The sequence below is a fragment of the Rana temporaria genome, chromosome 5, assembly GCF_905171775.1.
Source record: "Rana temporaria chromosome 5, aRanTem1.1, whole genome shotgun sequence".
NCBI lineage: Eukaryota > Metazoa > Chordata > Amphibia > Anura > Ranidae > Rana > Rana temporaria.
The window spans coordinates 237,291,330-237,318,573 of record NC_053493.1 but is presented as its reverse complement, the minus strand read 5'-3'; the positions used below and the strand labels follow the sequence as shown (position 1 = coordinate 237,318,573).

Below are 27,244 nucleotides of genomic sequence, written 5' to 3'. Positions count from 1 at the left end.
GAGGTGATTATGCAATTTTTTTTCACATGTTCTTATTGGTGGCCGTCTCTATATATCTAATGGTGTTGCACTGACTTTATCACTTGTCTGAAGAAGAGGTCCTGCGTGGCCTCGAAACGTTGCACTTCTTGTGATGCTTTCTTTGCATTCAAATTTTTGGACGTTATATACGATCCGTGGTGTGCTGGCGAATATGTTCACAGGGCACTCTGATGTGTCTGCCTCTGAAGAGTCTACTTTGGAGAAACCATTTTCAACTTCACAGACTGAAAAACTGTTGGTACAATCCCTTACGGAGATGGTTCGTTCAGCATTTAAAATTGCCTTTGTCAGAACCAGCAGCTAGCTCTGTTTCTTCTTTGGGGTCTTTGAAAGCCCCTCAAGTTAATTACTCCTTTCCGGCTCATCCTTTTCAGGAGGGACTCATTTATCAGGATTGGGAGCATCCGGATAAGCTTTTTCTTCCTCCTAAGAAATGTTCCATTTTATATTCTATGAAGGAAAAGTTCACCAAAAAGTGGAGTATTCCTACAGTGGACACTGCCATCTCCTGTGTGAACAAGACTCTGAAATGTCCAGTGGATAATATACAGATGTTTAACCACTTGTCCACGGGAGGACGTCATATGCTGTCCTCCACTTTGTGCGGTGATATCTGAATGATGCCTGCAGCTACAGGCATCATTCAGATATCGCCGTCTTTAGCCACCGATTCGTAGGTTACGTTCACGTCTTATGAATTGAGCTGGCGTATCTTAGGAAGTAAATTCGACGTGATTCTGAGCATGCGCGCGCATGCGCCGTCCGTTTGGCCATTCATTTACATGGGGTCAAGGTTAATTTTAATACAACACGCCCACTGCCTTCCTAATTTGAATTTACCATTTACGCTACGCCGCCGTAACTTAGGGAGCAAGTGCTTTGTGAATACTGGTCTTGCCTCTCTATGTTACGTCGGCGTAGCGCATATGAGATGCGCTACGCCCGCTCAAAGATACACCGCTGTACATGAATCTGGCCCTAAATCTTTTCGGACACATGTTGCTTACAAGTAAAAATCCTGTATTTTCTGCTAGAAAATCACTTAGAACCCCCAAACATATTTTTTTAGCAAACCCTAGAGAATAAAATAGCGGTTTTTGCAATATTTTATGTCACACGGTATTTGCGCAGCGGTCTTTCAAACGCAATTTTTGGGAAAAAAATACACTTCAATTAATAAAAAATAAAAAAAACGAAACAGTAAAGTTAGCCTGTTTTTTTTTTGGTCCAAAAGTTTTGATTACCTGTTTTTGTGCCTGCTTCCCGATTCCCTTACCGAAGATGGTGGGGGCAGCACCCGAGAGCCGACGGAGAGAACGGCTTCAGGTGCCGACATCGCGGGCGCCCAGGACAGGTAAGTGTCCATATATTAAAAGTCAGCAGCTGCAGTATGTCTGCTTTCACACTGGAGCGGGCAGGCGTTGACGGTAAAACGCTGCTACTTTTAGCAGCGCTTTACCATCATTTTATCGGCGCTATACGGCTGCTAGTGGGGCGCATATAACCCAGCTAGCGACCAATGAAGAGGTTAAATGCACCTGTGTAGTACCACTGCAGAAGCGCTTTGCAGGCACTTCAACAGCAGTGCCCATTTATTTTTAATGGGCAGGAGTGGTGGATACACCACTCCAAAGATGCTGCTTGCAGGACTTTTTTTTAATGTCCTGGCAGCGCACCGCCTCAGTGTGAAAGCACTCTGGTTTTCACACCAAGACTGCAGGGGATCAGTTTTTCAGGCACTTTACAGGTGCTATTTTTAGCCCAAAAGCACCTGAAAAACACTCCAGTGTGAAAGGGGTCCAACTGTTAGATTTTATGAGATGAAGGGGAAATAAAAATTAAAATAAAAAAAAAATAATCGGCCTAACATCTGGGCCCAAATAAAAATATCGGCATCATATATCGGCCGCCACAATTTCTAAATATCTCCATCGGCATCACCCAGAGAAAAACCCATATCGGTCGACCTCTAATTACTATGCCGCTCTGTGTCCTGCGATGTACTCCAAGAAAATGATTGTACAGGTAAGCTGTTATAAAAATCCTATTTTCCGGCTCTATAAATTTTATTGCATATTATTCTTGGTGAGAACCTGGGGTAAGATGACCTATCAGATAAACTATTAATTATGACGTTGATTTGCCAACATAGCATTAACGTTTGTACATTAGTGTTTAAACATCTCAAATACAACTTATATGTTCAATTTATAATGTGACATTTCCATTTATTTGCAGTAAAATTATATTCTGTACAGTGAAGTCTCCTGAGGAAGCCACTGAATGGTGAAACATGTTGAGCAGAAACTACTGTACACACATTACAATCGCATGAATTTCATTATGATGGTTATGATCAAAATTACTTTTAACTGATATATGTATAATAAAATTTGTGGTTTTACAAATTTTAATATCTTGGTATATTGCTTTGTTCAGCACCTTAAAAATTTCATCCGTGTAATTAAAAAATATTTTGTTTATTCTTGGGATGTGGTACCTTTATGCCCAGATTTTTTGACTGATTATAAGAATATCTGCAGTGGAGGTTGACTCACTGGCATGGGATCCACTTTATGGTCTTCAAATGCACTTTGTAATTTTTAATTTTGGACATATTATACATTGGGATCTTTGCGATTTGTAATGTGGACTTTTACACTGCTATCTAGCACAGTGGCGTTTTTCATATTTATTAAATAGCTTACAATCTGAATCTCTTCCCTTGTTGGTGTCCAATGGCCTATCAGCATTGGTTTACTGATGGTTGGAGAAAAGGAAGGGCCCATGTGCACGTTTATATAATGTTTGTGCGTGGTACGTACGTACGTACGTACGTACGTACGTACGTACGTACGTACGTACGTACGTACGTACGTACGTACGCGTGTGTATGCATATCTCTCATTATAAATATTTAGCATATGTCAGGTATACATATTTTGAACTATACCAATTATTATGGTTATCCTTAACCCTACCTCTAATCTCATTCTCTATTTTAATTTCAGATTCTTAACTACTTTTTCAGGTAATAAATCAATTAGTTTATAATTTATAGTAGGGGTGCAACGGATCAAAAAACTCACGGATCGGATCGATCCTCGGATCAGGAGTCACGGATCGGATCATTTTCGGATCAGCAAAAAAAAAAAAAAAAAGGTTCCGTTTTTTCATTGGTCCAAAAAAAAAAATTATATATATATATATTATTTTTTTGCTGTAAAAACATCAAGATTGTACTTTAAGTCCCAAACAGCCTCACCTGCTTCCTCTTTAATCCACCCCTGTGAATTGCTATTGTGCTCTTTTTTCCCCCTTTCCCCCCCCCTCCTCTCACACCAGTGCTTCACTGCTAACATTCCCATTCAGCTTGCTAGAGCCCAGTGCACAGCGTGACACGCCTCCCCGGGGAGGCGTGTCACGCTGGGCTCTGGCAAGCAGACTGGCCGCCGCTCCGGAGCTAGGCCGAAGCCGGGGACTTTCCTAGGCCTAGGCTCCGGAGCGCTCCGCGGATCGCGGGGTGTGCCGATCCGAACGGGGTGGCCCGTTCGGATCACGGATCGGTGACGATCCGTTACACCCCTAATTTATAGTAATCTTTATATGAAATAACGATAAGCATGTGCACTATTCACTTATTTATATATCCTTTATTAATTTGTACTCTTGAATGCACAGGTGTCAAACACAAAGCCCGTGGGCCGAATCTGGCCCTCCAGGCAAGTTCATGTGTCCCTCGCACCTCTCCTGCAGCTGCAGGAAAGCTCCAGCCCTCCTATGGTCCTACTTCAGACCCTTACTTTCTGCTTTCAAGCAATGCATCTAGCTTCTTCCCAGCAGCAGCATAGGGAAAGGGGGTGCACTGTGATGTAAGGGAGAGTGGGAGACTCAACTTCTGATGGTGGGGTGACTCTTGACATCTAATGTAAGGGGAGGGGATGCGCTGGACATCCAATCTTACAGATGCAACCAGCCCTTTTGAGGGCAATAATAATGCTGATGCGGCCCTCGATGAAAATAAGTTTGACACTCCTGCTCTAATTGATTCACCATATATGGTTTTTCTAGTATAAATTTTTAATCAATTGTATCCCAAAACAACCCATCTTGAAGTTGTATTACATTTGAACCAGTAAACCAAACGTACAAAATACCCTCTATGACACACTAGGGGTTAGAAAGCCAAAAAGCAAGAAAAATCATAATTAAGAAAACTAAAAAGTTATCTGATAGAAATAACCATTATATTTAAGAATAATATATAAATATATATATATATATATATATATATATATATATATATATACACACACACACACACACACACACACATACATATATACACACACACACACACACACACACACACATACATACACCTGCAAACAAAGCTAGAGTAATCCCCGCTGGAGGCTGCATCCTTCTTCGCCCATCTTCCTTCCGGTGGCCATGGACTCTGTCTGTGACTGGCCGGAGCCATGTGACGTCAATCCCGCGCATGACCCACCGGTCACGGCACACGCTTCTGGCCCACACTGGCCCACCGGTCACTGGCCCACACTGGTGGGCGCCGATGACCGCATCGGTGCAGTATATAGTAAATATTTCCTAAACGGTGCAGGTTTAGGAGATATTTACAGTACCTATAGGTAAGCTTTATTCTAGGCTTACCTATAGGTACAAAATTATACTTTAAAGCGCAGCACAATGTTTACTGATTAGTATGCTATTGTAAATCTTGCATAGCGTGCTTACAGCCAACGTTCATATAAGATAAGAATTGTTCCACCATTAGTGCGGTTTCTCACTAAGTTTTTGATTCTTATTACCATTTGCTATTCATAAGGGAGATTTTCTTTCACTTCCTCTAAAGACAAGAAATTAAAAATCTGAAGGCAAAGAGATCAATCTCCGAGGATAGAGCCACCACTGTAGAGACTCCTTTACCTTTGATGGAATGGGAACCTTGTTGTCCAGCGTTCCTCTTTTCCCATCCCAGGAGGATAGGAGGAATTGCTGGAGAGTCCTGGAATGGAGCTGAGCCCATGGAACCGCTGGGATACAGCATGTCGTCAGCCTGAGAACTCTCATGACCCTTCTGTAGGAGACCTCTTCTAATTCTAGAAGGGACGCTACTGCTGAAATAAGGTCCTCTACCATCCCCTGGGGCAAAACAAGCTTCTGTGCTGTTGAATCCTAGATAGACCTTGGTCTGGGCAGGACCCAGTGAGGATTTCTCCTGGCTGATGATCCATCCCAGGGCACCAAGGTACTCGCTACCTTGGCCAGGTCGGAGAGGAGCAGCTCTCAATTCTGGTTGTAAACCAGTATGTTATCCAGATATGGGAATCAGCGTTACCCCTCTGCCAGGATCTTTGTAAACACTCTCGGACTGGCTGCTAGTCCAAAGGGTAGGGCAGCGAATTGCTAGTGCTGCACTCCCTGCTTCCGACGGGATCACGAACCTTAGAAAAGCCTGGTGCCCTGGAAAGATAGTGACGTGAAGATAGGCATCCTTCAAGTCTATCATTAACAAATACATCCTTCAGAAGGTGCTTTCTGAGAGTATAGACGATTTCAATGCGAAACCTTTTGTACCATAGGAACGTATTTAACATCCTTAGATTTATTATGAGGCGGTACTTTCCCAAGTGCTTTGGGATTACGAAGATGTGGGAGTAAAATGCCTTCCCGCACTGTCCTGCTGGGATTGGCACTATGACCCCCTGCTCTGCCAGCTGACTAACACTGTGTAAGAGACCCACTGCTTTCTGAGGGTCTCTGGGTAAGTGGGTTAAAAAGGAAACTTGGGGGAGGAGAGAAACTCCAATCTGTAGCCCTCTGTCACAATCTGGAGGGTGTGGGGACTCTGAGTAACCCTTTCCCACTGAGAAAGTGGGAAAGTCTTCCCCCTACCCTTACATCACTTGGTATCCTTGTCGGCAGACTTCTGGACTCATAGCCGGTGCATTGGCTTCCCAGGTCCTGCGTAAGAGGGTCTCGGCTCGTCTATCCATCTGGTCCCTGATGTTGCCTGCATCTTCAAATGAGAGGACAGACTACTTGGACACCTGAGCCAGGAAAACATCTAATCTAGATGTCGTAAAGAACTTCCTTGAAGGGGCACCTATGTTTCTATAGTTTAAACTTCAAAGTTTTTTTTCCAGGCTCCTTCCACTCCCTCAGGATGACATCTTTAAAGGCCTGGTGAACCCGGGAGAACCTTGGACAGGGGCTTAACCAAGTCTCTATACATTTTGTTATGGGCAGAAACTTGGGTTGCGGGTTCCTGTATCTACTCTGAGGCATATACTGCCCTAAGGATGCCCTCCATATCGTCGGCCGAAAAAATATGCCTGCCAGGTCTGGAGTCTTCCTCCTGACTGTCTTCTAAGCCCTCTTCAGAAAAACTGATCAGGAGCTTTAGCCTCTTCTTTCTCCTCAAATTCCTGAGAGGGAAGAGATCTCAGGGGTTCAGGATGCCTTCTACTGCCCGCTGCCCTGTTAGTGGAGGAGCCCTCCTGAGAGAAAGAACCCTCTCTGCTAGTGTGGGGTTATGGCTACCTAGACTTGAGGGTTGCTTGGAAGGTCTAAGAATTGACAGCATCTCCATCTGTACGGAAAGTCCCTCATGACCTGAGATGTTTCTTTCCCAGCTAACTTGTGAATAAATTTGTAGTAAAAGGGCTTAGAATGGTCCTGAAATAACTTTTACAAAACCCGCATCTCTTAGAGCGGGAAGGAGCTTTCATAGAACGGCTGGCAACCCCCTGGGCAGTGACGTCCTCTCCTATAAGACACATAAGCTAGTCTTACAATAAGCGCAATGCTGTGTCCTGCAGGGGTAAGAGTCGGGGTCCCCTCCCCCATCATAACCCCTGTCAGCCAGGCCGACTCATCCCCTATGGCCTCTCCTCTCGCTCCAGTCACACTGCCACTGTTTCTCTAGGTGGGCTGGTACTGATGGAACTGACGAGAGCAGGATGTGGACACCTGCTCCTCTGCCAGTCAGACCTCCGCTCCTGGTCACAAACACGCCGCCATTTTCTTGAAGCCTGGAAGTGATGTGGGAGGTGAGGCAACGTCATTTCTGGCGCTGAAGAGGAAGCCACGTCATTCCTCTTCCGAATGCCGGATGGATGGTGCCGAGTTCTCACTCCTCTGTAGGAGACCTGCCGCCGGCGCCGGCCCTTACTGTTAGCCGCCCGCGCCATACTGCCAGCCACTGTCCCAATTGGACCCGCGGTCACGTCATTTAGGAGCCGCTTCTCTTCCCCAGCCTCGGCGGCTATCGTTCTCTGCGGCTGTCGGGAGGCACCATGGTAATATCCTAGGTGCGGGAAGCACAGCTCTGCACTGGGGGTGGGTAATCAGCTGAGTACTGGTATTAAGCAGACTGAGAGAATTAGCGGGAATGAGAGCTGGCGGCTGATTTTCATATTAACCAGCAAGTGAGTGGTGGCTAGGACCGCCCATGCATCCTACCTCTGCTCGTAGGTAGAAGAGTGAAGGGCAGAGGAAACTAGAGGAGGAGAGGGTTATGTGAGAGGAGGCAGTGCTGGAGGGGGGAGGCTGGTTGGATATTCAGAGGGCAGGGTACACTACTGTGGAGTGTAAAGGGGGAGGGGGGGCTGTGAAGAGGCAGGGTTGTGATTTGAGAGAGGGCAGTGCTGTAGGGGAGTGAAGAGGGAAGAGCAGATTTTTTTGGGGGGGATGGGGAATTTGTGATGTATAGGTCATGTAACGGGGATGCAGGTGATGTGAAGAGGGCATGTCACACTACTGTGGGGGGGGGATTTGTGATGTGAGGTGGTCGATGTTAAGGGAACAGTGCTGTGTGTGTGTGTGTGAGGTGGTTGATGTGAAGGGGGCAGTGCTGTGAAGGGGGTGGGTGGGATGTGGAGGGATTTGTGATGTGAGGGGGGTGGGTGATGTGAAGGAGTCTTCCTGTGCAGTGTGTACCCCCAAAGTATGAGGACCCTCTTCCTGCGCAGTGTGTAAACCCATTGTATGAGGATCCCTCTTCCTGCACAGTGTGTCCCTCTTCCTGCACAGTGTGTCCCCCCATAGTACGAGGATCCCTCTTCTTGTGCACCCCCATAGTATAAGGGCCCCTCTTCCTGTGTACCCCATAGTATGAGGACCCCTCTTCCTGTGTAGTGTGTACCCCCATAGTCTGGGAACCCTTCTCCTGTGCAGCGTGTACCCCCATAGTATGAGGACCCCCTCTTCCTGTGTAGTGTGTACCCCCATAGTCTGGGAACCCTTCTCCTCCTGTGCAGCGTGTACCCCCATAGTATGAGGACCCCCTCTTCCTGTGTACCCCATAGTATGAGGACCCCTCTTCCTGTGTACCCCCATAGTCTGGGGACCCTTTTCCTGTGCAGTGTATACCCTCATAGTATGAGGATCTCCGACCCCCTTTTCCTGTGTACCCCATAGTATGAGGACCCCTCTTCCTGTGTAGTGTGTGTGTACCCCCATAGTCTGGAAACCCTTCTCCTGTGCAGTGTGTACCCCCATAGTATGAGGACCCCCTCTTCCTGTATACCCCCATAGTATGAAGACCCCTCCCCCTGTGCTGTGTGTATCTCCATAGTATGAGATCACCTCCCCCTGTGCTGTGTGTACACCCATAGTATGAGGACACCTCCCCCTGTGCTCTGTGTATCGCCATAGTATAAGGTCACCTCCAAACTCACAGAAAAAAAAAAAAAAAAAAACACGCAATAGGTGTTAAAAAAAAAACATGCATAACAAAGGTGAATGCACATTCATTTTTACCTGCATTTTTTTTTTTTTATCCACACAAGTGGGAACCAGCCCTCAATGGGAAGCAAAGGTGAGTTCTTTCCCCCTTTCTATAAGGTGAACTTATCCTTTAGACCCCTTTCACACTTTTTTTTCAGACGCTTTAGCGTTAAAAAAAGCACATGAAAGAAGCTGCATCTGCAATCCCAATGTAAAAGCCTGAGTGCTATCAGACTAAAGAGCTGGAAAAAACGCCCCAGTGTGAAAGGGGTCTTAGCGTTAAAAAAAGCGGCTGTAAAGCGACTGAAAGAAGCTGCATCTGCAATCCCAATGTGAAAGCCTGAGTGCTTTCACACAGAGGTGCTGCGCTGGCAGGGCTTCAAAAAAAGTCCTGCAAGCAGCTTCTTTGCAACGCTTTAGAAGCCTCGAATACACCGCTCCTAAAGCCCCCTTTCCATTGAGGTAGCTTTTTTACGCCAAAGCGCCTGAAAAACGCCCCAGTGTGAAAGTGGGCTTAGCGGCGCTTTACCAGCATTTTTCGAGCGCTTGCAGTGTGAAAGTGCTCTGAAAGCATTTGGGCGTTCAGATTGGGATTCTTTCAGGCACTTTTCAGGCTTTTTTAACGCCAAAGCGCCTGAAAACACCCCAGTGTGAAAGGGGTCTTAACTCAACCGACGCTAAATGCTGATTCATAACTATGCACAGCTGCGCCACCTTTATTAACATCTCCCATAGTATGTCTCTTTTGCAATAAAGAACCTGCCCGTTTGCACATTTTCAGTTAAAGTTCCACTTTAGGTACATGAGTGCTTACAGTAAAAATTCACCCCCCAAGGTAATAGGTTTGGTGAGGATAAATTATGTTATGTTGTAATTAAAAGAAAAATCATCTACACAATTAGCAAATGCCTATGAATAGCATAAGACTAGAAAACACAACCCTGCCTCATGTACGTCATTGTAAAATCATAATTGTGCAGCTCCCATTTGTTACACTATGCCAAGAAGAGAAATGTCTAGTACATACTATGGCAGTGTGCCAAGCATACTACCCATAATGAAGTAATAAAGGTGTGGCATGCAGGTTCTCACCCGGAGCACACCTGCTGCTCACATTTTCTAACTGCCATTCCCTGTACAGGAGAGGACTGTCCTTTCTGCAGAACTTTCTTAAAAAATAAAAAAACAATAAGCACAGCATAGGAGCTCCATGTCTTAGTGTACCCCTCTCACATAAGATACACCTTCAATATGTAGCCCAGGACTTCCTCCTGATAAAAAGGACTCACCTGTCCAGAGAAGTCTCAGGAGAAGAGTAATGCTGGTAGAGAACTCAGATGTTACACAGAGCTGCACACAGATCAGGAAAATAGCAGGAAGTGATCATTGCCTGACTGACTCAGGTTCCAGCAATGAGACCGCGCCCCTCACTGCTGACTGACACAATCTCTACTATGTGAGAGCTGAATTACTGCGTCAGCTGCATATTATTCATACTGTTCTTGTAATAAATGGAAGTCATACATCTCCTTTCTACACTGTGTCAGCTGCACACTGTTCTCTAGTAATAAATGGAAGTCATACATACATCTCCTACAGGGCCGCCATCAGGGGGGTACAGGCAGTACACCTGTAATGCCCCCCGGATGGCAACCCCCCCCCCCCCTTTTTTTTTTTTTTATAAAAATGTTTTTTATATATATATATATATATATATATATATATATATATATATATATATATATATATATTTTTTTTTTATAAAAAATAAAGAGGGGGTCCTCATATTTATTATTATTATTATTATTAAAGAGCCCAGAGGTCCTCAGGGCCCCCGGGTGACAAACCCCCCTCCCTTTTTTATAAAAATATATATATATATATATATATATATTTTTTATATATATATATATATATATTTTTTTTATTAACCACTTTACACTATATTGGATGAGCGCAGTATATATTTTTATATTAACCACTTTACAACCGGAGGCCGTCTTTTAACGTCCTCGGCTTTGTGCGGCTTTGTGCGGTGATATCTGAATGATGCTTGCAGCTACAGGTATCATTCAGATATCACCGTCTTCAGCTGCCGATTCTGTGCAAATCGGCAGTTCCACCGCTTGATCGTTCTTATAGGTGGCGAGAGGGGATGTCCCCCCCTCCCGCTGCCATCTGGTGCTTTTCCGTGCCATCGGGGGCCCGGAGAGCGAATCGGCCGGCACTGTCTGGGAAGCATAGAGATGACTGGTGACCAGATGGTCACCAGTCATCTCTATGACCGTCGGAGGCCCAGGCGCGACGTTATGACGTCACGCCAGGTACCCGCAAGTAAACAAAGCCGCATTTGCGGCTGTCGGCATGTGATCAGTGAATTTTTTTTCACCGATTTCATGGTTGTAAGCCTGGAGGAGAGATGTGGGGGTCTTATTGACCCCACATCTCTCCATAAAGAGGACCTGTCACAGTGATTCCTATTACAAGGGATGTTTACATTCCTTGTAATAGGAATAAAAGTAAAAAGCTTGGAATGGCGCCAAACTTCGGTACTTAATGCGTGTTCGCCTCTGCGCGAGAGCTACCGGGGACAGGGGCGTTTTAAAAAAATATATATATTTTTATTTTACTTCATTTTTTTATTTTTACACTTTTTTTTTTATTTTATTTTTTTTTGATCACTTTTATTCCTTTTACAATCAAATCCTATGACGAGGGAGCCAGGAGCAAAGCCTTGTTTTTTATGTCAATAGACGCAGGTAGCAGGGCTTGGGAGCGAACCCGCACGGGTACCCTCCTTAGCAGGCGGCTTGCTGGGAGCATACTTGGAAGAGGGAGGAGCCAAGAGAGCTGGCAGGAGACCCGAGAAGAGGAGGATCAGGGCTGCTCTGTGCAAATCCATTACACAGAGCACGTAAGTATAACATGTTTATTATTTTAGAAAAAAAGTAATGTTTAATATCACTTAAATACCTAAACACTATTGTATCTTTGGCATGTGTTAGTAGAACCGTACAAATCTTTGCAACTTCTTAGTGTATCCAGGTGAATTATACCTTGTTTTTTCAGGACCAATTGCGCATTTATTTGTTGGTACTGTTCAAATGTTACTAAACCCCCAACGGTAAAATCAGTCTGTATATGCAGTAAAGCATGCTTGTTATACTCACTGTTGAACCTAAAGGATTAATCCTCTGCACTGTGTAAAAAGACTGTTTGATCCTGTCTTCTCAGATTTTTCCCTTCTTCCACTGTCCCCAATATATCTCCTGATAAGACTATAGCCTTTGTAGGCACTCTGCACATGCTCAGTTTGGTGTGTATTGCTAGAGTATTTTTTTTCTTGGGAGGGTGCATGTGATCAGCACAAGGACAATCTGCACTGTCCAGACAGAGGGACAGGAGTCATGCTACCTTATAGGACAGTCAGAGTAGAATGAAAACTCTTTCTACAAGCTTTAACCAGACACTGATAAAAGTCACAAGACCGCTATATACTGCTGATGAGAAAAGGTATTTTGCCGTTTATATTTACTAAAATAATTGCATTTCCACGTTCTGTGTACTGTGGGAGACCAGATATAGTGAATGCAGGCTCCTGGGTATAGTAACAGTATATTTTTTATAATTATCAAGGGAAAGGTGGCCAAAATAGCATTTGTCAATCTATATAGCCTTAAGATCTCAAGGCTTTTCAGATGAAAACCAGGTACACATTGGCAAAAACTAGACAGGGTTTAAAAATTAGATCAATTATTTTAAATACAGATTGAATAAATTATGTCATTGCATTAGAACACCATTTGGTAAACCACAATCTAATGTTTAACCACTTCCATACAGGGCATTTTCACCCCCTTCCTGCCCAGACAAATTTTTATTTTTCAGCGCTGTCGCATTTTGAATGACAATTGCACGGTCGTGCGACGTCGCTCCCAAACAAAATTGACGTCCTTTAGAGCTTTCTTTTGGTGGTATTTGATCACCTCTGCGGTTTTTATTTTTGCGCTATAAACAAAAGAAGAGCGACAATTTTGAAAAAAACACAATTAGCTGGATTCAGATAGCTATACGCCGGCGTATCAGTAGATACGCCGACGTAACTCTGAATCTACGCCGTCCTAAATTTAAGCGTATTCTGGAAACCAGATACGCTTAAATTAGGCTAAGATACGAGCGGCGTAAGTCTCCTACGCCGTCGTATCTTAGGGTGCAATATTTACGCTGGCCGCTAGGTGGCGCTTCCATTGAGTTTGGCGTAGAATATGCAAATGACTAGATACACCGATTTACATTGTTTACGTACAGCTTTTTCCGGCGTAAAGTTAGTCGAACAAATAGCTGGCCTAGTCAATGTTAAGTATGGCCGTCGTTCCCGCCTCGAAATTAGAAATTTTTACGTAGTTTGCGTAAGTCGTCCGTGAATGGGGCTGGACGTAATTTACATTCACGTCGAAACCAATACGTCCTTTGCGGCGTACTTTGGAGCAATGCACACTGGGATATGTACACGGACGGCGCATGCGCACGCGTTCGTAAAAAACGTCAATCACGTCGGGTCACCAATCATTTACATAAAACACGCCCCCTCATCCTCATTTGAATTAGGCGCGCTTATGCCGGCCCCATTTACGCTACGCCGCCGTAACTTAGGAGGCAAGTGCTTTGTGAATACAGCACTTGCCTCTCTGAATTACGGCGGCGTAGCGTAAATACGATACGCTACGCCGCCTGAAAGATGCGCCGCCCTACCTAAATCTAGCTTATAATCTTTTACTTTGATTGATTTGATTTAATAAATATCATAATTTTTTTTTTTTTTTTACTTTTTTTTTCTTCAGTTTAGACCGATGCCGTATTCTTCTACATATTTTAGGTAAAATAAAATCGCAATAAGCGTATTTGATCGGTTTGCGCAAAAGTTCTAGCGTCTACAAAATAGGGAATAGAATTATGGCATTTTTATTTATTTTAATTTTTTTACTAATAATGGCGGCAATCTGTGATTTTTATTATGACCGTGACATTGCGGCGGACATATCGGACACTTTTGACACATTTTTGTGACCATTCACATTTACACAGCGATTAGTGCTATAAAACTGCACTGATTACTGTGTAAATGTGACTGGCAGGGAAAGGGTTAACACTAGGGGGCGCTGAATGGGTTAAATATGTTCCCTAAAGTGTGATTCTAACTGTAGGGGGAGGGGGACTCACAAGGGGAGGAGATCGATGTGTGTTCCTCTGTACTGGGAACACACATCTGTCTCTTCACCGCTGACAGGACATGGATCTGTGTGTTTACACACACAGATTCATGGTCCTGCCGTGATTGCTGGCAATCGCAGGTGCTCGGTGGACTTTTGCGGCCGTCTGGTACGCGCACCGGGTCCCGAGCAATGCGGCGTGGGGGCGCGTGCGCCCCCTATCGGCTGGGAGTGCAAGGACGTCATATGACGTCCACCATAGCTCCCAACTGTCCCTGATTTCGAGGGACTGTCCCTCATTTAGAGCAATGTCCCTCTGTCCCTCTTTCCTCCTCATTTGTCCCTCATTTTGGTCTGATCCACATAGTTGTATATAAAAATGCACTTTTTATCTTTCAAAAAGTGTTCCCCAGTGGTAAACCTTTCATCCAATTTCTAAATCGCTGCATCTGTACATTTTAAAAGCCAATATAAAGGAATAGTAGTGGTAAAAAAAAAAAAGACCTTTTGGATTTAATTAACCTTTTCTTGGGGTTAATTCTCCTTTAAGGGGGTGTGGCAGGGGGCATGTCCTATACCTACATACATTTGTTAGTAGGTGTCCCTCATTCCCATCTCAAAATGTTGGGAGGTATGCGTCCACTCTGAAGGAGGAAAGGTTCCCGACGACGTCATTTTACAATGACTCGGTAGGGAAGTGGTTAAATAAAAAACGTACAAAAAAGTTTCATGAGCCTGTTGTCTTTTTATTGAGATTTTAGTTTTTTACACAAATAGAAATTTCAGTGGGGTGGGGAACTGACAACTGTTAATGCCCAAAGTTATAAATCTCCATGATATTCTGTCCATATGCCCACAGTTGATTTATTCACTATGCTTGTTCCACTTTAATGACAATTATGATACACAATGTTTATATATTTTTTTCTTTTAAGGTTGAACTTGATTTATACATAGTTTTAAAATCTAAGTGGCAAATCCTTTAATCAATTTGTTTATTTAATCATCTATGGAGAGGTAAATTCACCTAAGAACAGGACAACTTTGCTCTCGTTATGCCGTATCATGAACATGAAGGGGTGATCTGCCTGAAATTTTGTGGATATGGGGCGCATTCTGACAGTTGCGACGGCCCCAGTAGCTGCTGCAGCCTCTGTGCCCTCTTCATTAACCTCCACAAAAACTTTGTGATATATTTGTGACACATAAAGGTCGCCTTTATCTGATATTCCTGTCAGATCAGCTTTTTGTGGATCAAAGAGGTCACTCATTCCCATTTTGCTCAGGTATGACTTCAGGTCATAGTTTTCTTCAAGACGAAATCTTGGGAGTTCTAGCTCCACATCGGTTGGAGTCATCATGTCAGGGTTGGTCCACTCTTTCAATTTCTCATAGCTTAGTTCGTTATGTAGCTGTTGATAATTGGAAAATGAAAATATTGTCATGGACACTTGAAAAAAAAATTCAATGTAATTGAGTTTCAGAACTTCAAACTCTGCAGGGGTTCATCTTTTAATGAAAATTCACAAATATCAGCCTAAAGTGGAGGTTAAAAAAGTGAATATTTGCTATGTTATAGGAAACATCTAGAAATGTTGGGGCAGATCCACGTAGCGTGGTGCATTCCTCCGTCCGGCGTAGCGTATCTCTGATACGCTACACCGCCGTAAATTACAGTTTTTTTTGTATCCTGAAAGAATTTCCGCCGTAAGTTACGGCGGTGTAGCGTAACTTAGGCGGCGTAAGGGCGCGCAATTCAAATGGATGTGATGGGGGCGTGTTTTATGTAAATATGTCTTGACCCGACGTAAATGACGTTTTTTTTCAACTGCGCATGCGCCGTCCGTGGGGGTATCCCAGTGCACATGCTCGAAATTAAACCGGAACAAGCCAATGCTTACGACGGTGACGTCATTCTACGCAAAGCCCTATTCACGAACGACTTACGCAAACGACGTAACATTTTCAAAATTAGACGCGGGAACAACGGCCATACTTAACATAGGATACGCCTCATATAGCAGGGGTAACTATACGCCGAAAAAAGCCTTACGGAAACGACGTAAAAAAATGCGCCGGCCGGACGTACGTTCGTGGATCGCCGTAACTAGCTAATTTGCATACTTGATGCGGAATTAGACGGAAACGCCACCTAGCGGCCAGCGTAAATATGCACCTACGATCCGACGGAGTACTAAGACGTACGCCTGTCGGATCGAGCCCAGATTCAGTCATATCTTGTTTTGTAGATACAAAACACAGATACGACGGGGCATTTTAAAAATTACGCAGCGTATCCATAGATACGCCGGCGTAATTCGTTTGTGGATCTGACCCGTTCTCTGTGCCCAAGCAGTACCCTGGAAAATCTACATTTTTTTTTTCAGAATTCATCCTGAAAATTAGCAGTGTACTTCTTGGTATGTGTAGGTACCTGTGCCTCCTGTACCTAGAACCTCATGCACTAGCTGTATATCTGCCGTATTAGAGAGAGGAAATGGACTTTAGATACGGCACATAAAGGAAACGCACGTAGAAGTAAAGACCTTTATTGAACCCATCATTTACATAACATAGTATGTCAAAAAATGAGTACCGGTATTACAGTAAAAACAATTATAGTGGTGGAAGGACCATGAACAATTGCTTAACATTTGGTACAAAAAGATAAAAAGGACACTGAATGGTGTATGAAATCATATGCCAATATTGCTCCATATACAGGATAACATAAAACATGATTGCAAAGGATACATTCCATTATAGATCAAGCCATATTAGTGTGAATCTTTAATAGCTTGATGCATTTCGGGGTTTGTACCGCCTCATAAGGAGAAGATGCAAAGCACAATTCCGTAGGGAAAAATATGTATATATAAAAATTATTCTCTATTACCCCAATGGCTGGGGGAGTACAGAGGAGGGAGTAAAAGAGGACAGTAGGAGGGAAAGTATCCACCCCCCCTACTTGCATCAAAATTCTAAATGCCAGAGCAGGATACTGGGCGGCCGGGAAAGCATCTCTATTGTTTGTATCGGGAGCTGAGGTGGTAAAGGCCCCCCATGATGGAGCAAGCCAACAAGTCCCCACAGGGATAAGGAAGTCCATGCTGTCATGGCAGGTAGTGCTTAAAGGGGTTGTAAAGGTTAGTTTTTTATTTTCTAAATAGGTTCCTTTAAGCTAGTGCATTAAAGTGACAGTGCTTATGCGCTACTACAGACACTGAATGAATAAACCCTAAACAAAATGTATCAATAAGTTGCTGCAAAACCTAAAGTGTTTACAATACACAAATATATAAATGAAAGAGGTGAGGGGTTCCGCGCAACCTAGCACGCAGACATGGTGAAAGTGCTAAGTATAAATAAATAAATAAATAAATAAATATAAATACTGATCAGTGATATCACAAACAAGAGCAAATGACAGCTCAATCCAATCCAGTGAGAGAGTGAAAATATCCAAACATCAAAATATAAATAATATATATAAAATGTATATAAAATATATAATATATAATATATAATAATAATATGCAATAAATATATAATAAATATATATATATGAATATATATATAGTGAAGTCTATAGCCGTGAAAAAGTGTCCATTCATAGGATGAGAAATGGATAAATAAATAAATCAATCTGGTGATCCAGTGCTAGTAGTGATTCTTCAAATAAGCATAGGCTGCCAAAAGAGATGTAGCTGATGTGATCACAAAGCAATCCAGTAAAGGGTGTTGACAGATGGGTGTAATAATCCCTCCCTGAGCTCCCGGGACTCTTACCTCTGCACAGATAATCAAATGCATCCACTATAAGTATCTCGACCAGGCCTCCGTATGTATGTTCCACTAATCCTCCTTAGATATCCATGACTGGGTCCTCTTATCCATCCAAACAGTTAGTGTGCCCAGGAGAAGAAGCAGGGCAAACACAAAAACAAAGGAGGGGACTCCAATCGTGAAGTAGTAAGCACAAGCCGATATTTATTAAAGAGGAAAAAGCTGCGCTTACATGTGATCTAAAAATATACAGCAAGGAACTTATTTAAAAACGAGCGGCGTTTCAAGCGCCTGTATACGTCACTCCAGGTGTACGTCCTCCCGTCCAATCCCTACGCGTTACGACACGTGTCACGTGTCTTCATCTGCCCCAGATGAAGACACGTGACACGTGTCGTAACGCGTAGGGATTGGACGGGAGGACGTACACCTGGAGTGACGTATACAGGCGCTTGAAACGCCGCTCGTTTTTAAATAAGTTCCTTGCTGTATATTTTTAGATCACATGTAAGCGCAGCTTTTTCCTCTTTAATAAATATCGGCTTGTGCTTACTACTTCACGATTGGAGTCCCCTCCTTTGTTTTTGTGTTTCCCCTGCTTCTTCTCCTGGGCACACTAACTGTTTGGATGGATAAGAGGACCCAGTCATGGATATCTAAGGAGGATTAGTGGAACATACATACGGAGGCCTGGTCGAGATACTTATAGTGGATGCATTTGATTATCTGTGCGGAGGTAAGAGTCCCGGGAGCTCAGGGAGGGATTATTACACCCATCTGTCAACACCCTTTACTGGATTGCTTTGTGATCACATCAGCTACATCTCTTTTGACAGCCTATGCTTATTTGAAGAATCACTACTAGCACTGGATCACCAGATTGATTTATTTATTTATCCATTTCTCATCCTATGAATGGACACTTTTTCACGGCTATAGACTTCACTATATATATATTCATATATATATATTTATTATATATTTATTGCATATTATTATTATATATTATATATTTTATATACATTTTATATATATTATTTATATTTTGATGTTTGGATATTTTCACTCTCTCACTGGATTGGATTGAGCTGTCATTTGCTCTTGTTTGTGATATCACTGATCAGTATTTATATTTATTTATTTATACTTAGCACTTTCACCATGTCTGCGTGCTAGGTTGCGCGGAACCCCTCACCTCTTTTATTAAGCTAGTGCATTGTTGGTTCACTTACCTTTTCCTTCAATTTCACTTCTAAATGTTTTTTTTTTCTTTGTCTGAATTTCTCACTTCCTGTTTCTCCTCAGTAAGCTTGCCCCCATCATCTGGCTGAGGGTTAGTCAGCCAGGACAGCTTACTGAGGAGGAACAGGAAGTTTGAAATTAAGACAAAGAAAACAAAGAAAAAAAACATTTAGAAGGGAAATCGAAGGAAAAGGTTAGTGAACCAACAATGCACTAGCTTAACCGCTTCAGCCCCGGACCATTTTGGTGGTCAACGACCGGACCACTTTTTTGCGATTCGGCACTGCGCCGCTTTAACTGACAATTGCACAGCTGTGTGACGTGGCTCCCAAACAAAATGTACGTCCTTTTTTCCCCACAAATAGTGCTTTCTTTTGGTGGCATTTGAGCACCTCTGCGATTTTTATTTTTTTGCGCTATAAACAAAAAATGTTTACTTTTTGCTATAATATCCCCAAAAAATATATATATAAAAAAATTTTTTTCCCACAGTTTAGGCCGATATGTATTCTTCTACATATTTCTGGTTAAAAAAAAAATTGCAATAAGTGTTTATTGATTGGTTTGCGCAAAAGTTATAGCGTCTACAAAATAGGGGACTGTTTTATGGCATTTTTATTAATATTTGTTTTTTACTAGTAATGGCGGCGATCAGCGATTTTTATCGTGACTGCGACATTATGGCAGACACATCAGACACTTTAACACCATTTTGGGACCATTGTCATTTTTACAGCGAGCAGTGCTATAAAAATGCACCGATTACTGTAAAAATTACACTGGCAGTGAAGGGGTTAACCACTAGGTGGCGCTGCAGGAGTTAAGTGTTCCCGAGGGAGGGATTCTTACTGTTAGGGAGCATGGCTACACGTGACAAGTCACTGATGACCGTTCCCGATCACGGGGAACGGTCGTAAGTGACAGGGTCACTAGGCAGAATAGGGGAATGCCTTGTTTACAAAGTTCTGCTCTTGCCGACCGCAATTGAGTTCCCGGGACCCGTGGCCAAACTCGTTGGGCGGCAGATTTAAAGGGACGTACCTGTACGCCAATCTGCCTGCCCGTGCCATTCTGTCTACTTAAATAGTCGTGCGGCGGTCAGCAAGTGGTTATTTAGAAAATAAAAAACAAACCTTTACAACCCCTTTAATGATAACTTCAAGGTGTCTGTGAAAAACATGTACCTAAGGCAGTGGTTCTCAACCTCTAGTGCCGTGACCCCTTGATAAAATTTCCCAAGTTGTGGGGACCTCTAACAGTAAAAAAAATTTTGTAGCGTGGGTTGTCAGCACCCTAGGCAAGACAAGTAATTTGCACCCCTAACCCACAGACATTTAGCGCTCCCTCAGTCCCTTCCACTTGTACAGTATTAAAACCCCTTATGGTACTCACTGTGTCTCCGCAGCAGTGACACCTATGCCAAAATCAGGAGATAGGGTCTCCTCCAGCCCCTCCCACTTCACATTCCTCACCAGTCAGCTGACATCTAGTCTCTGCCCCCCAGCCATGTCGTGAACTGAATGGGTGCGAAGAGGCTGAGTGGGCCACCGCAAGCTCCAGGGACAGCCCTGCTGGGTAGCCATTAAAAGGCTGGGAGAGCAGTGCAGGATTCAGGAACAGCCCAGGATTCGGTGACCCCTGGCAAATTGTCATTCGACCCCCAGGTTGAGAACCACTGACCTAAGGTAAGATAAATGCATAGCTCCCAACTGTCCCTGATTTCGAGGGACTGTCCCTGATTTGGAACAATGTCCCTCCGTCCCTCATTGCTCCTCATTTGTCCCCCATTTTGGTCTGATCTATATAGCTCTATATATATTGTACTTTTTATCTATCTTTCCCGCGCTAAACCTTTCGTCATATTTCTAAATTGCTGCACTTGTAAATTCCAAAAGTCAATGGGCGTATCTCTGGCTTTCCCCGACGCCCCAGTGTGTGCTGGGAGCTGCCCGCAATGTCTCCTGGGAGTTTGTTGTTATGATTCCTAGGAGACAATCTGTACCCATAATAGTAGTAATCTCACGGGTCACGTGAGTATAGCATCACCGCTTCCTGGAAGTCTTTACTTGTGGGCTTCACAATGCCCACAAGCAAGATGGAAAACACCTGGCAGTATTTTTAAAAGTTTATCTTTCTGACGGAAAACGATCGCAACCTATTACAAGCGGCTAGCAAGTGAGTGCGAAGGTGCTATTTATAAACCTATTGATTGAACATGAATAGAAAAGAAAAATGCGGAACCTCCACTTTAACCAACCTTTGTATAATTCTCCTTTAAGGGGGCGTGGCAAGGGGCGTGTCCTCTGCCTGCATACTTTTGCTGATAGGTGTCCCTCATTCCCATGTCAAAAAGTTGGGAGGTGTGTAAATGGTGAATAACCATATTGGAATAATACATAGTGAGAAGTGACAACCGATTGGGAGCTAGAGTGATAAAAAAAACGTGGGTGTATGATAGCCATAAGGTGAGCAGCACAGCTAAGTGCAGAGTGATGAGGAAGATGGGGAACATATGTGCATGTAACTACCCAGAAAAAAACAAGTTTGGGAGGGAGGTGGTAATGTGAAACAAGAAAGACAAAGAAGTGCCTGCAACCACCACTGAATACAAGACAAGTTGCTTCCCCATCACTTTGCACTCAGCTGTGCTGCTCACCTTATGGCTATCATACACCTATGTTCTTTTCATCACTCTACCTCCCAATAGGTTGTCACTACTCACTATGGATTACTCCAACATGGTTATTCACCATTTATCTTACCTTAGTTACATATTTTCACCTTACCATTAGGCACTACCTGCTACGACAGCATGGACTTCCTTATCCCGGTGGGGACTTGTGGGCTTGCTCCGTCATGGGGGCGTTTACCCCCTCAGCTCCCAGAACAGACATTTAACTACTTGCCGTCGCCGCACCGTCATTTTACGTCCACAAGGTGGCTCTCCTAGGCGAGACCACGTAAATGGACGTCCTACCCTTTAGCCGCCACTAGGGGCGCACGCGCGCCGCCGGAGGCGCGCGCGCGCGCCCCCCGCTCGCCCCCGACTCCCGTGCGTGTGCCCGGCGGGCGCGATCGCCGCCGGGCACACGCGATCGCTCGGTACAGAGCGGGGAACGGGAGCTGTGTGTGTAAACACACAGCTCTCGTTCCTGTCAGCAGGGGAAATGCTGATTTTCTGTTCATACAATGTATGAACAGAAAATCAGTGTTTCCCCAAGTGAGGCCACCCCCCCCCCACAGTAAGAACACACCCAGGCATACTTAACCCCTTCCCCGCCCCCTAGTGTTAACCCCTTCACTGCCAGTGGCATTTTTATAGTAATCTAATGCATTTTTATAGCACTGATCGCTATAAAAATGCCAATGGTCCCAAAAATGTGTCAAAAATGTCCGAAGTGTCCGCCATAATGTCGCAATACCGAAAAAAAAATCGCCGATCGCCGCCATTACTAGTAAAAAAAATATTAATAAAAATGCCATAAAAATACCCCCTATTTTGTAAACGCTATAACTTTTGCGCAAACCAATCAATAAACGCTTATTGCGATTTTTTTTACGAAAAATATGTAGAAGAATACGTATCGGCCTAAACTGAGGAAAAAAAATGTTTTTTTATATATTTTTGGGGGATATTTATTACAGCAAAAAGTAAAAAATATTCATTTTTTTCAAAATTGTCGTTCTATTTTTGTTTATAGCGCAAAAAAAAAAAAACGCAGAGGTGATCAAATACCACCAAAAGAAAGCTCTATTTGTGGGAAAAAAAGGACGCCAATTTTGTTTGGGAGCCACGTCGCACGACCGCGCAATTGTCTGTTAAAGCGACGCAGTCCCGAATCGCAAAAAGTACTCTGGTCTTTGGGCAGCAATATGGTCCGGGGGGTAAGTGGTTAAGATGCTTCCCGGCCACCCAGTATCCTGCTCTGGCATTTAGAATTTTGATGTAGATAGGGGGTGGATACTTTCCCTCCTACTATCCTCTTTTGCTTCCTCCTCCTTTCTCCCCCAGCCATTGGGGTTAAAGAGGAACTGCAGTCTGCTCACATAATGTGTAATAAAAACATCTTTGCCATTCTAAAGCTTTCCTCCAACCACTTTGCATATTATTTTATATATACCGTGATTCTGTACTTGCCAAATATGCTGCAGAAATCTCCCTCCACTGAATCTGGCTGCAAACATTTTAACTGTGGGCAGCTGAAGCTTCTGCCTGTTCACCTCCTGGATTTACACAGGCACACAGCTCTGCAGCCCTGCAGCTCTCATTGACCCTCTTATGACTCACCCCCCCCCCCCCTTCCTGGCAAACTCTCACAAAAGTGAGAAAGAGAGTTGCGCATGATGTCATAAGCCTAGGTCTTTTTATCGGACAAGAAACAAAAAGTGGGTTGTTACTGGAAGAAACATTTTTTTTACTATCCAAAGTTTAAACAAGGGCAGAGTATTTAATAGATGGAAAGTTGAAAAAAATGACTGAAGTTCCACTTTAATATAGAATCATTTTTGTATATATATTTTTCCCTACAGAATTGTCCTTTGCATCTGCTCCTGATGAGGCAGTACAAACCTCAAAACACGTCGAGCTATCAAAGATGCACACTAATATGGCTTGATCTATGATGGAATTTATCCTTTGCATCATTTTTTATGTTATCCTGTATATGGAGCAATATTGGCATATGATATCATACACCATTCAGTGTCCTTTTTATCTTTTTGTACCAGATGTTATGCAATTGTTCATGGTTCTTCCACCAATATAAAATATTTTACTGTAATACTCATTTTACTATACTATGTTATGTAAATGATTGTTCAATAAATGTCTTTACTTCTACGTCTGATACCTTTTATTTGCCTCATCTAAAGTCCCAATTCCCCTCTCTTTTACCTAATTTAGGAATGGAGGTGTCTCCTCCCTGAGGTGTTTCTTTTAAAGTCCCAACCTTCCTCTTTTTTTCCTCCTTTTATCTCTTATATCTGCGGTATGAGATCTCAGGTACTGCTGCCTCTGAATGGAAATGTTTTGTAGATTTTGCATGAGCTTTGGTGATGTCACTACTGTGCTACTCAGTGTTTGCCTTGCTGCAGATTCTGATATGAGGAAGACAAATCCATGCCTCTACCAAGATGGTCACCCTTACACAGAGACACAGTGGAGAACAAGCAATAGTAAGTCAGTAATGGCAAAAGATCTGCTTCAGAGAGACCATAGGAGATACTAGTGACAAGTCCTCTGCCTGCTTTTTTGGGCACAGCTTCCAGAATTCAGTTCCCTTTTAAACTCACAATGGGGTCATTTGATAAAAGCTTTACTGCATGTGTTATATGCTATACTGTATGCTATTTTCACCACCCATGTAGATATACCACTTTAGCAAATGTATAAAGGTGGCGGCCTTGCATTATCAATTCAAATACCGCCTGCGTCGTTTCTTGCGTTATACTAACATTTGTTACAATAAATAGTATGTGGAAGTCAGTTTACAAAGATTATTAACTACTAGCTTCTGATTGGAGATATAGTCATTGTGGAGTTCCATGAGTTGTCTATTGAATGCATTGGGAAAAGGAGATTTGTGGGGTAGAATTTGAATGCCGATTCATAAAACAAAATGAAAATACCACTTAATGAGAAATAGATTTTTCTGATAGTAAAAGTGATATTAAAGGCAATTTTTTAAAATAACAAACATGTCATACTCACCTGCTGTATTGGTTTTGCACAGAACAGCCCCGATCCTCCTCTTCTTGGGTCCCCCGTCGGCACTCCTGGCACCTCCCTCCTGCCGAGTGCCCCCAGAGAAAGCAGCTTGCTATAGGGGCACCCAAGCAGACGTACTGTCCATTCACACACAGAGCCTTGGCTTGGCCCCATCCCCTCTTTCTCCTCATTTGCTCACTTGCTGTGGTTGACAATGGCTCCTGCTGCGGTCTCAGCCACTGAGGAGGAAGAGTCACAGGAGAGCCGAGGCTCTCGTGCACATCGCTGGAAAAATTTCACACTCCTAGATGCGCAAAGCTGGTAGAAACATACCCAAAAAGACTTGCAGCTGTAATTGCAGAGAAAGGAGGTTCTACAAAGTATTGACACTTTTCACATATTTATTGGTAAATAAGGTTGAAAACAATTTATCATTTTCCTTTTACTTCACAATTATATGCCACTTTGTGTTGGTCTATCACATAAAATCCCAATAAAACACATTTACGTTTTTGGTTGTAACGTAACAAAATGTGGATAATTTCAAGGGGTATGAATACATTTTTAAGGCACTGTAAATGTACTTATTTTTTTTGCGGTAAAGGGTGGTTAATACCCGTTTTTTGCTTTATGCATCCTGATCAAGGACATGCATCCTTTCCAGGTACTGGGGACCACTGAGTTGTCTTTAGTGTTAAAAGGAAGACATTTCCAAAACTTGGCACTTGTTCTGGTGAAAACTGTCTGAGAGGGGATTTAAGTTTGGAGAACTTTCCTCTCACTTCTTCTTCTTTCTACAGGACTGAAAGTACAATAAAACCTTGGTTTGAGAGTATCTTGGTTTGAGAGCGTTTTGCAAGACAAGCAAAAATTGTTACTAAATTTTGACTTGATATACAAAGCGATGTCTTGATATACAAGCAGTGGCGTAACCAGAGTTATGGGCGCCCGGGGCAGAATTTTTTTTTTCGCCCCCCCCTTATATAAACATCCACTCTGGCCCTCCAAGAGGATTACCAATAATAACACTTCCAGGAATCCCCCGTGTACGGGAATCCCACTGCCCGCTGCACCCCCGGCTACAGGGATCTGCCAGGAATCCTCCGACCCGCTTATGATGGAAGCAGTGAGGACCCGGCCGGCACAAATACATATGATTAGCACTGACACAGGGAAATGCTGGGCCAGCCGGTGTGGTTGCCATGACTACAGTGCGGCCCGTCTACACCAGCGGCCTGGCAGTGCCGAGGGAGGGGCAGCAGGCCGGGCTCCTCTGTCTCTCCCCAAGTTTGGTTCCAGCCATCAGCTGCCGGGCCGCCATCTTTATTCTTGCTGCCTACAAGCTGAGTAGGAGGGGGAGACACCGAGAGCTGTCATATAGGATGGACCGAGGGGCTTCCCCCGACAGCCCGGGCCGAGGGGACACTTCACAGATACAGTAATCAAGAAAAAAATGTGCAGGCAGTGGAGCCATGGCTCGGATTTCTCTGCAATGCATAGAATGGTTTTTGCATCCCCCCCACTCATGCTATGCAGGAGCCAATACAGAAGGCACTGAGTTACTCTGAGCTTGCCTTCACAAATCTTATGGCAAATAAGTAATTTATGTCTCGTTGTAAACTGTACTAGGCTGCAATTGCCCTGCTTTATCACCAGCTAGTATAAAAGCAAATCTTGTTTTTTTTAGTTTTTTTATTACAAAGCTAAATGCATTAATTACCAGTACAGTAAATGCATGCATTAGATCAGTCATCTATGATCTAATGCATGCATTTACTGTACTGGTAATTAATGCATTTAGCTTTGTAATAAAAAAAAAAAAAAAAACAAGATTTGCTTTTATACTAGCTGGTGATAAAGCAGGGCAATTGCAGCCTAGTACAATCACTGAACTTCGGTAAAAGTGTCGGAACAAAGTGACAGTGCTGAAAGGCTTTCAGGATTTGAGGTGCCGGTGGAGAACACACACTCACATTTAATCGCCCGCTCCTTTTCAAGTTGCTGTTACTTCTGTCCTGTCTGTGAGAGAAGGCATCCTTGCATCCCTGTGGATGTCCCTTCTGCCTGCTCGTCCCTCTGTCTCGCTGCATCAGCCCAGCTCCCACAGCTTCTTTTAGCATCAGCACCCAAACGGTAAACTTTACCGTCCTTGGTGGACATGGCTGGGGTGGCCGCTCGGCGCTGTCGGTGACTCGGCGAGCGGGCGGCCTCCTCCTGGCGGCTCCGGACTGTGACCTCACAGTCCGGAGCTGCCAGGAGGAGGCCGCCCGCTCGCCGAGTCACCGACAGCAGGGAGCGCCGAGCGGCCACCCCAGCCATGTCCACCAAGGACGGTAAAGTTTACCGTTACAGTCTGTGAGGGAGGGAAGAGGAGAGAGGGAGGACACGAGCGCGCACGGCTTCAGAGTGACGGACGGTAGCGGCTGCTAGCAACATAGCGGCGCCCGGGCTGACACAGCGCGGGAATCCGCCCAGCATCCCGGTATAATAACCGGGGGGGGGG

General features: G+C 43.8%; 2 protein-coding genes across 3 annotated transcripts in view; both read right to left on the bottom strand.

Annotated features, from left to right (window-relative positions):
* The window catches only part of LOC120940645 (serpin B6-like), a 38,702-nt gene extending 28,483 nt beyond the window's left edge, over positions 1 to 10,219 (bottom strand). Inside the window, exon 1 of one of the 2 annotated variants that reach the window (XM_040353623.1) lies at positions 10,086 to 10,219. The gene's annotated coding sequence lies outside the window, so the exon portion shown is untranslated. The remainder of the gene's footprint in view (positions 1 to 10,085) is intronic. The other variant, XM_040353622.1, reaches the window with a different exon arrangement.
* Positions 10,220 to 14,731: 4,512 nt separating this feature from the next.
* The window catches only part of LOC120940641 (leukocyte elastase inhibitor-like), a 64,988-nt gene continuing 52,475 nt past the window's right edge, over positions 14,732 to 27,244 (bottom strand). The window contains exon 8 of the mRNA XM_040353615.1: positions 14,732 to 15,418. Within this exon, the coding sequence (XP_040209549.1) occupies positions 15,014 to 15,418 (405 nt within the window). The 3' untranslated portion in view covers positions 14,732 to 15,013. The remainder of the gene's footprint in view (positions 15,419 to 27,244) is intronic.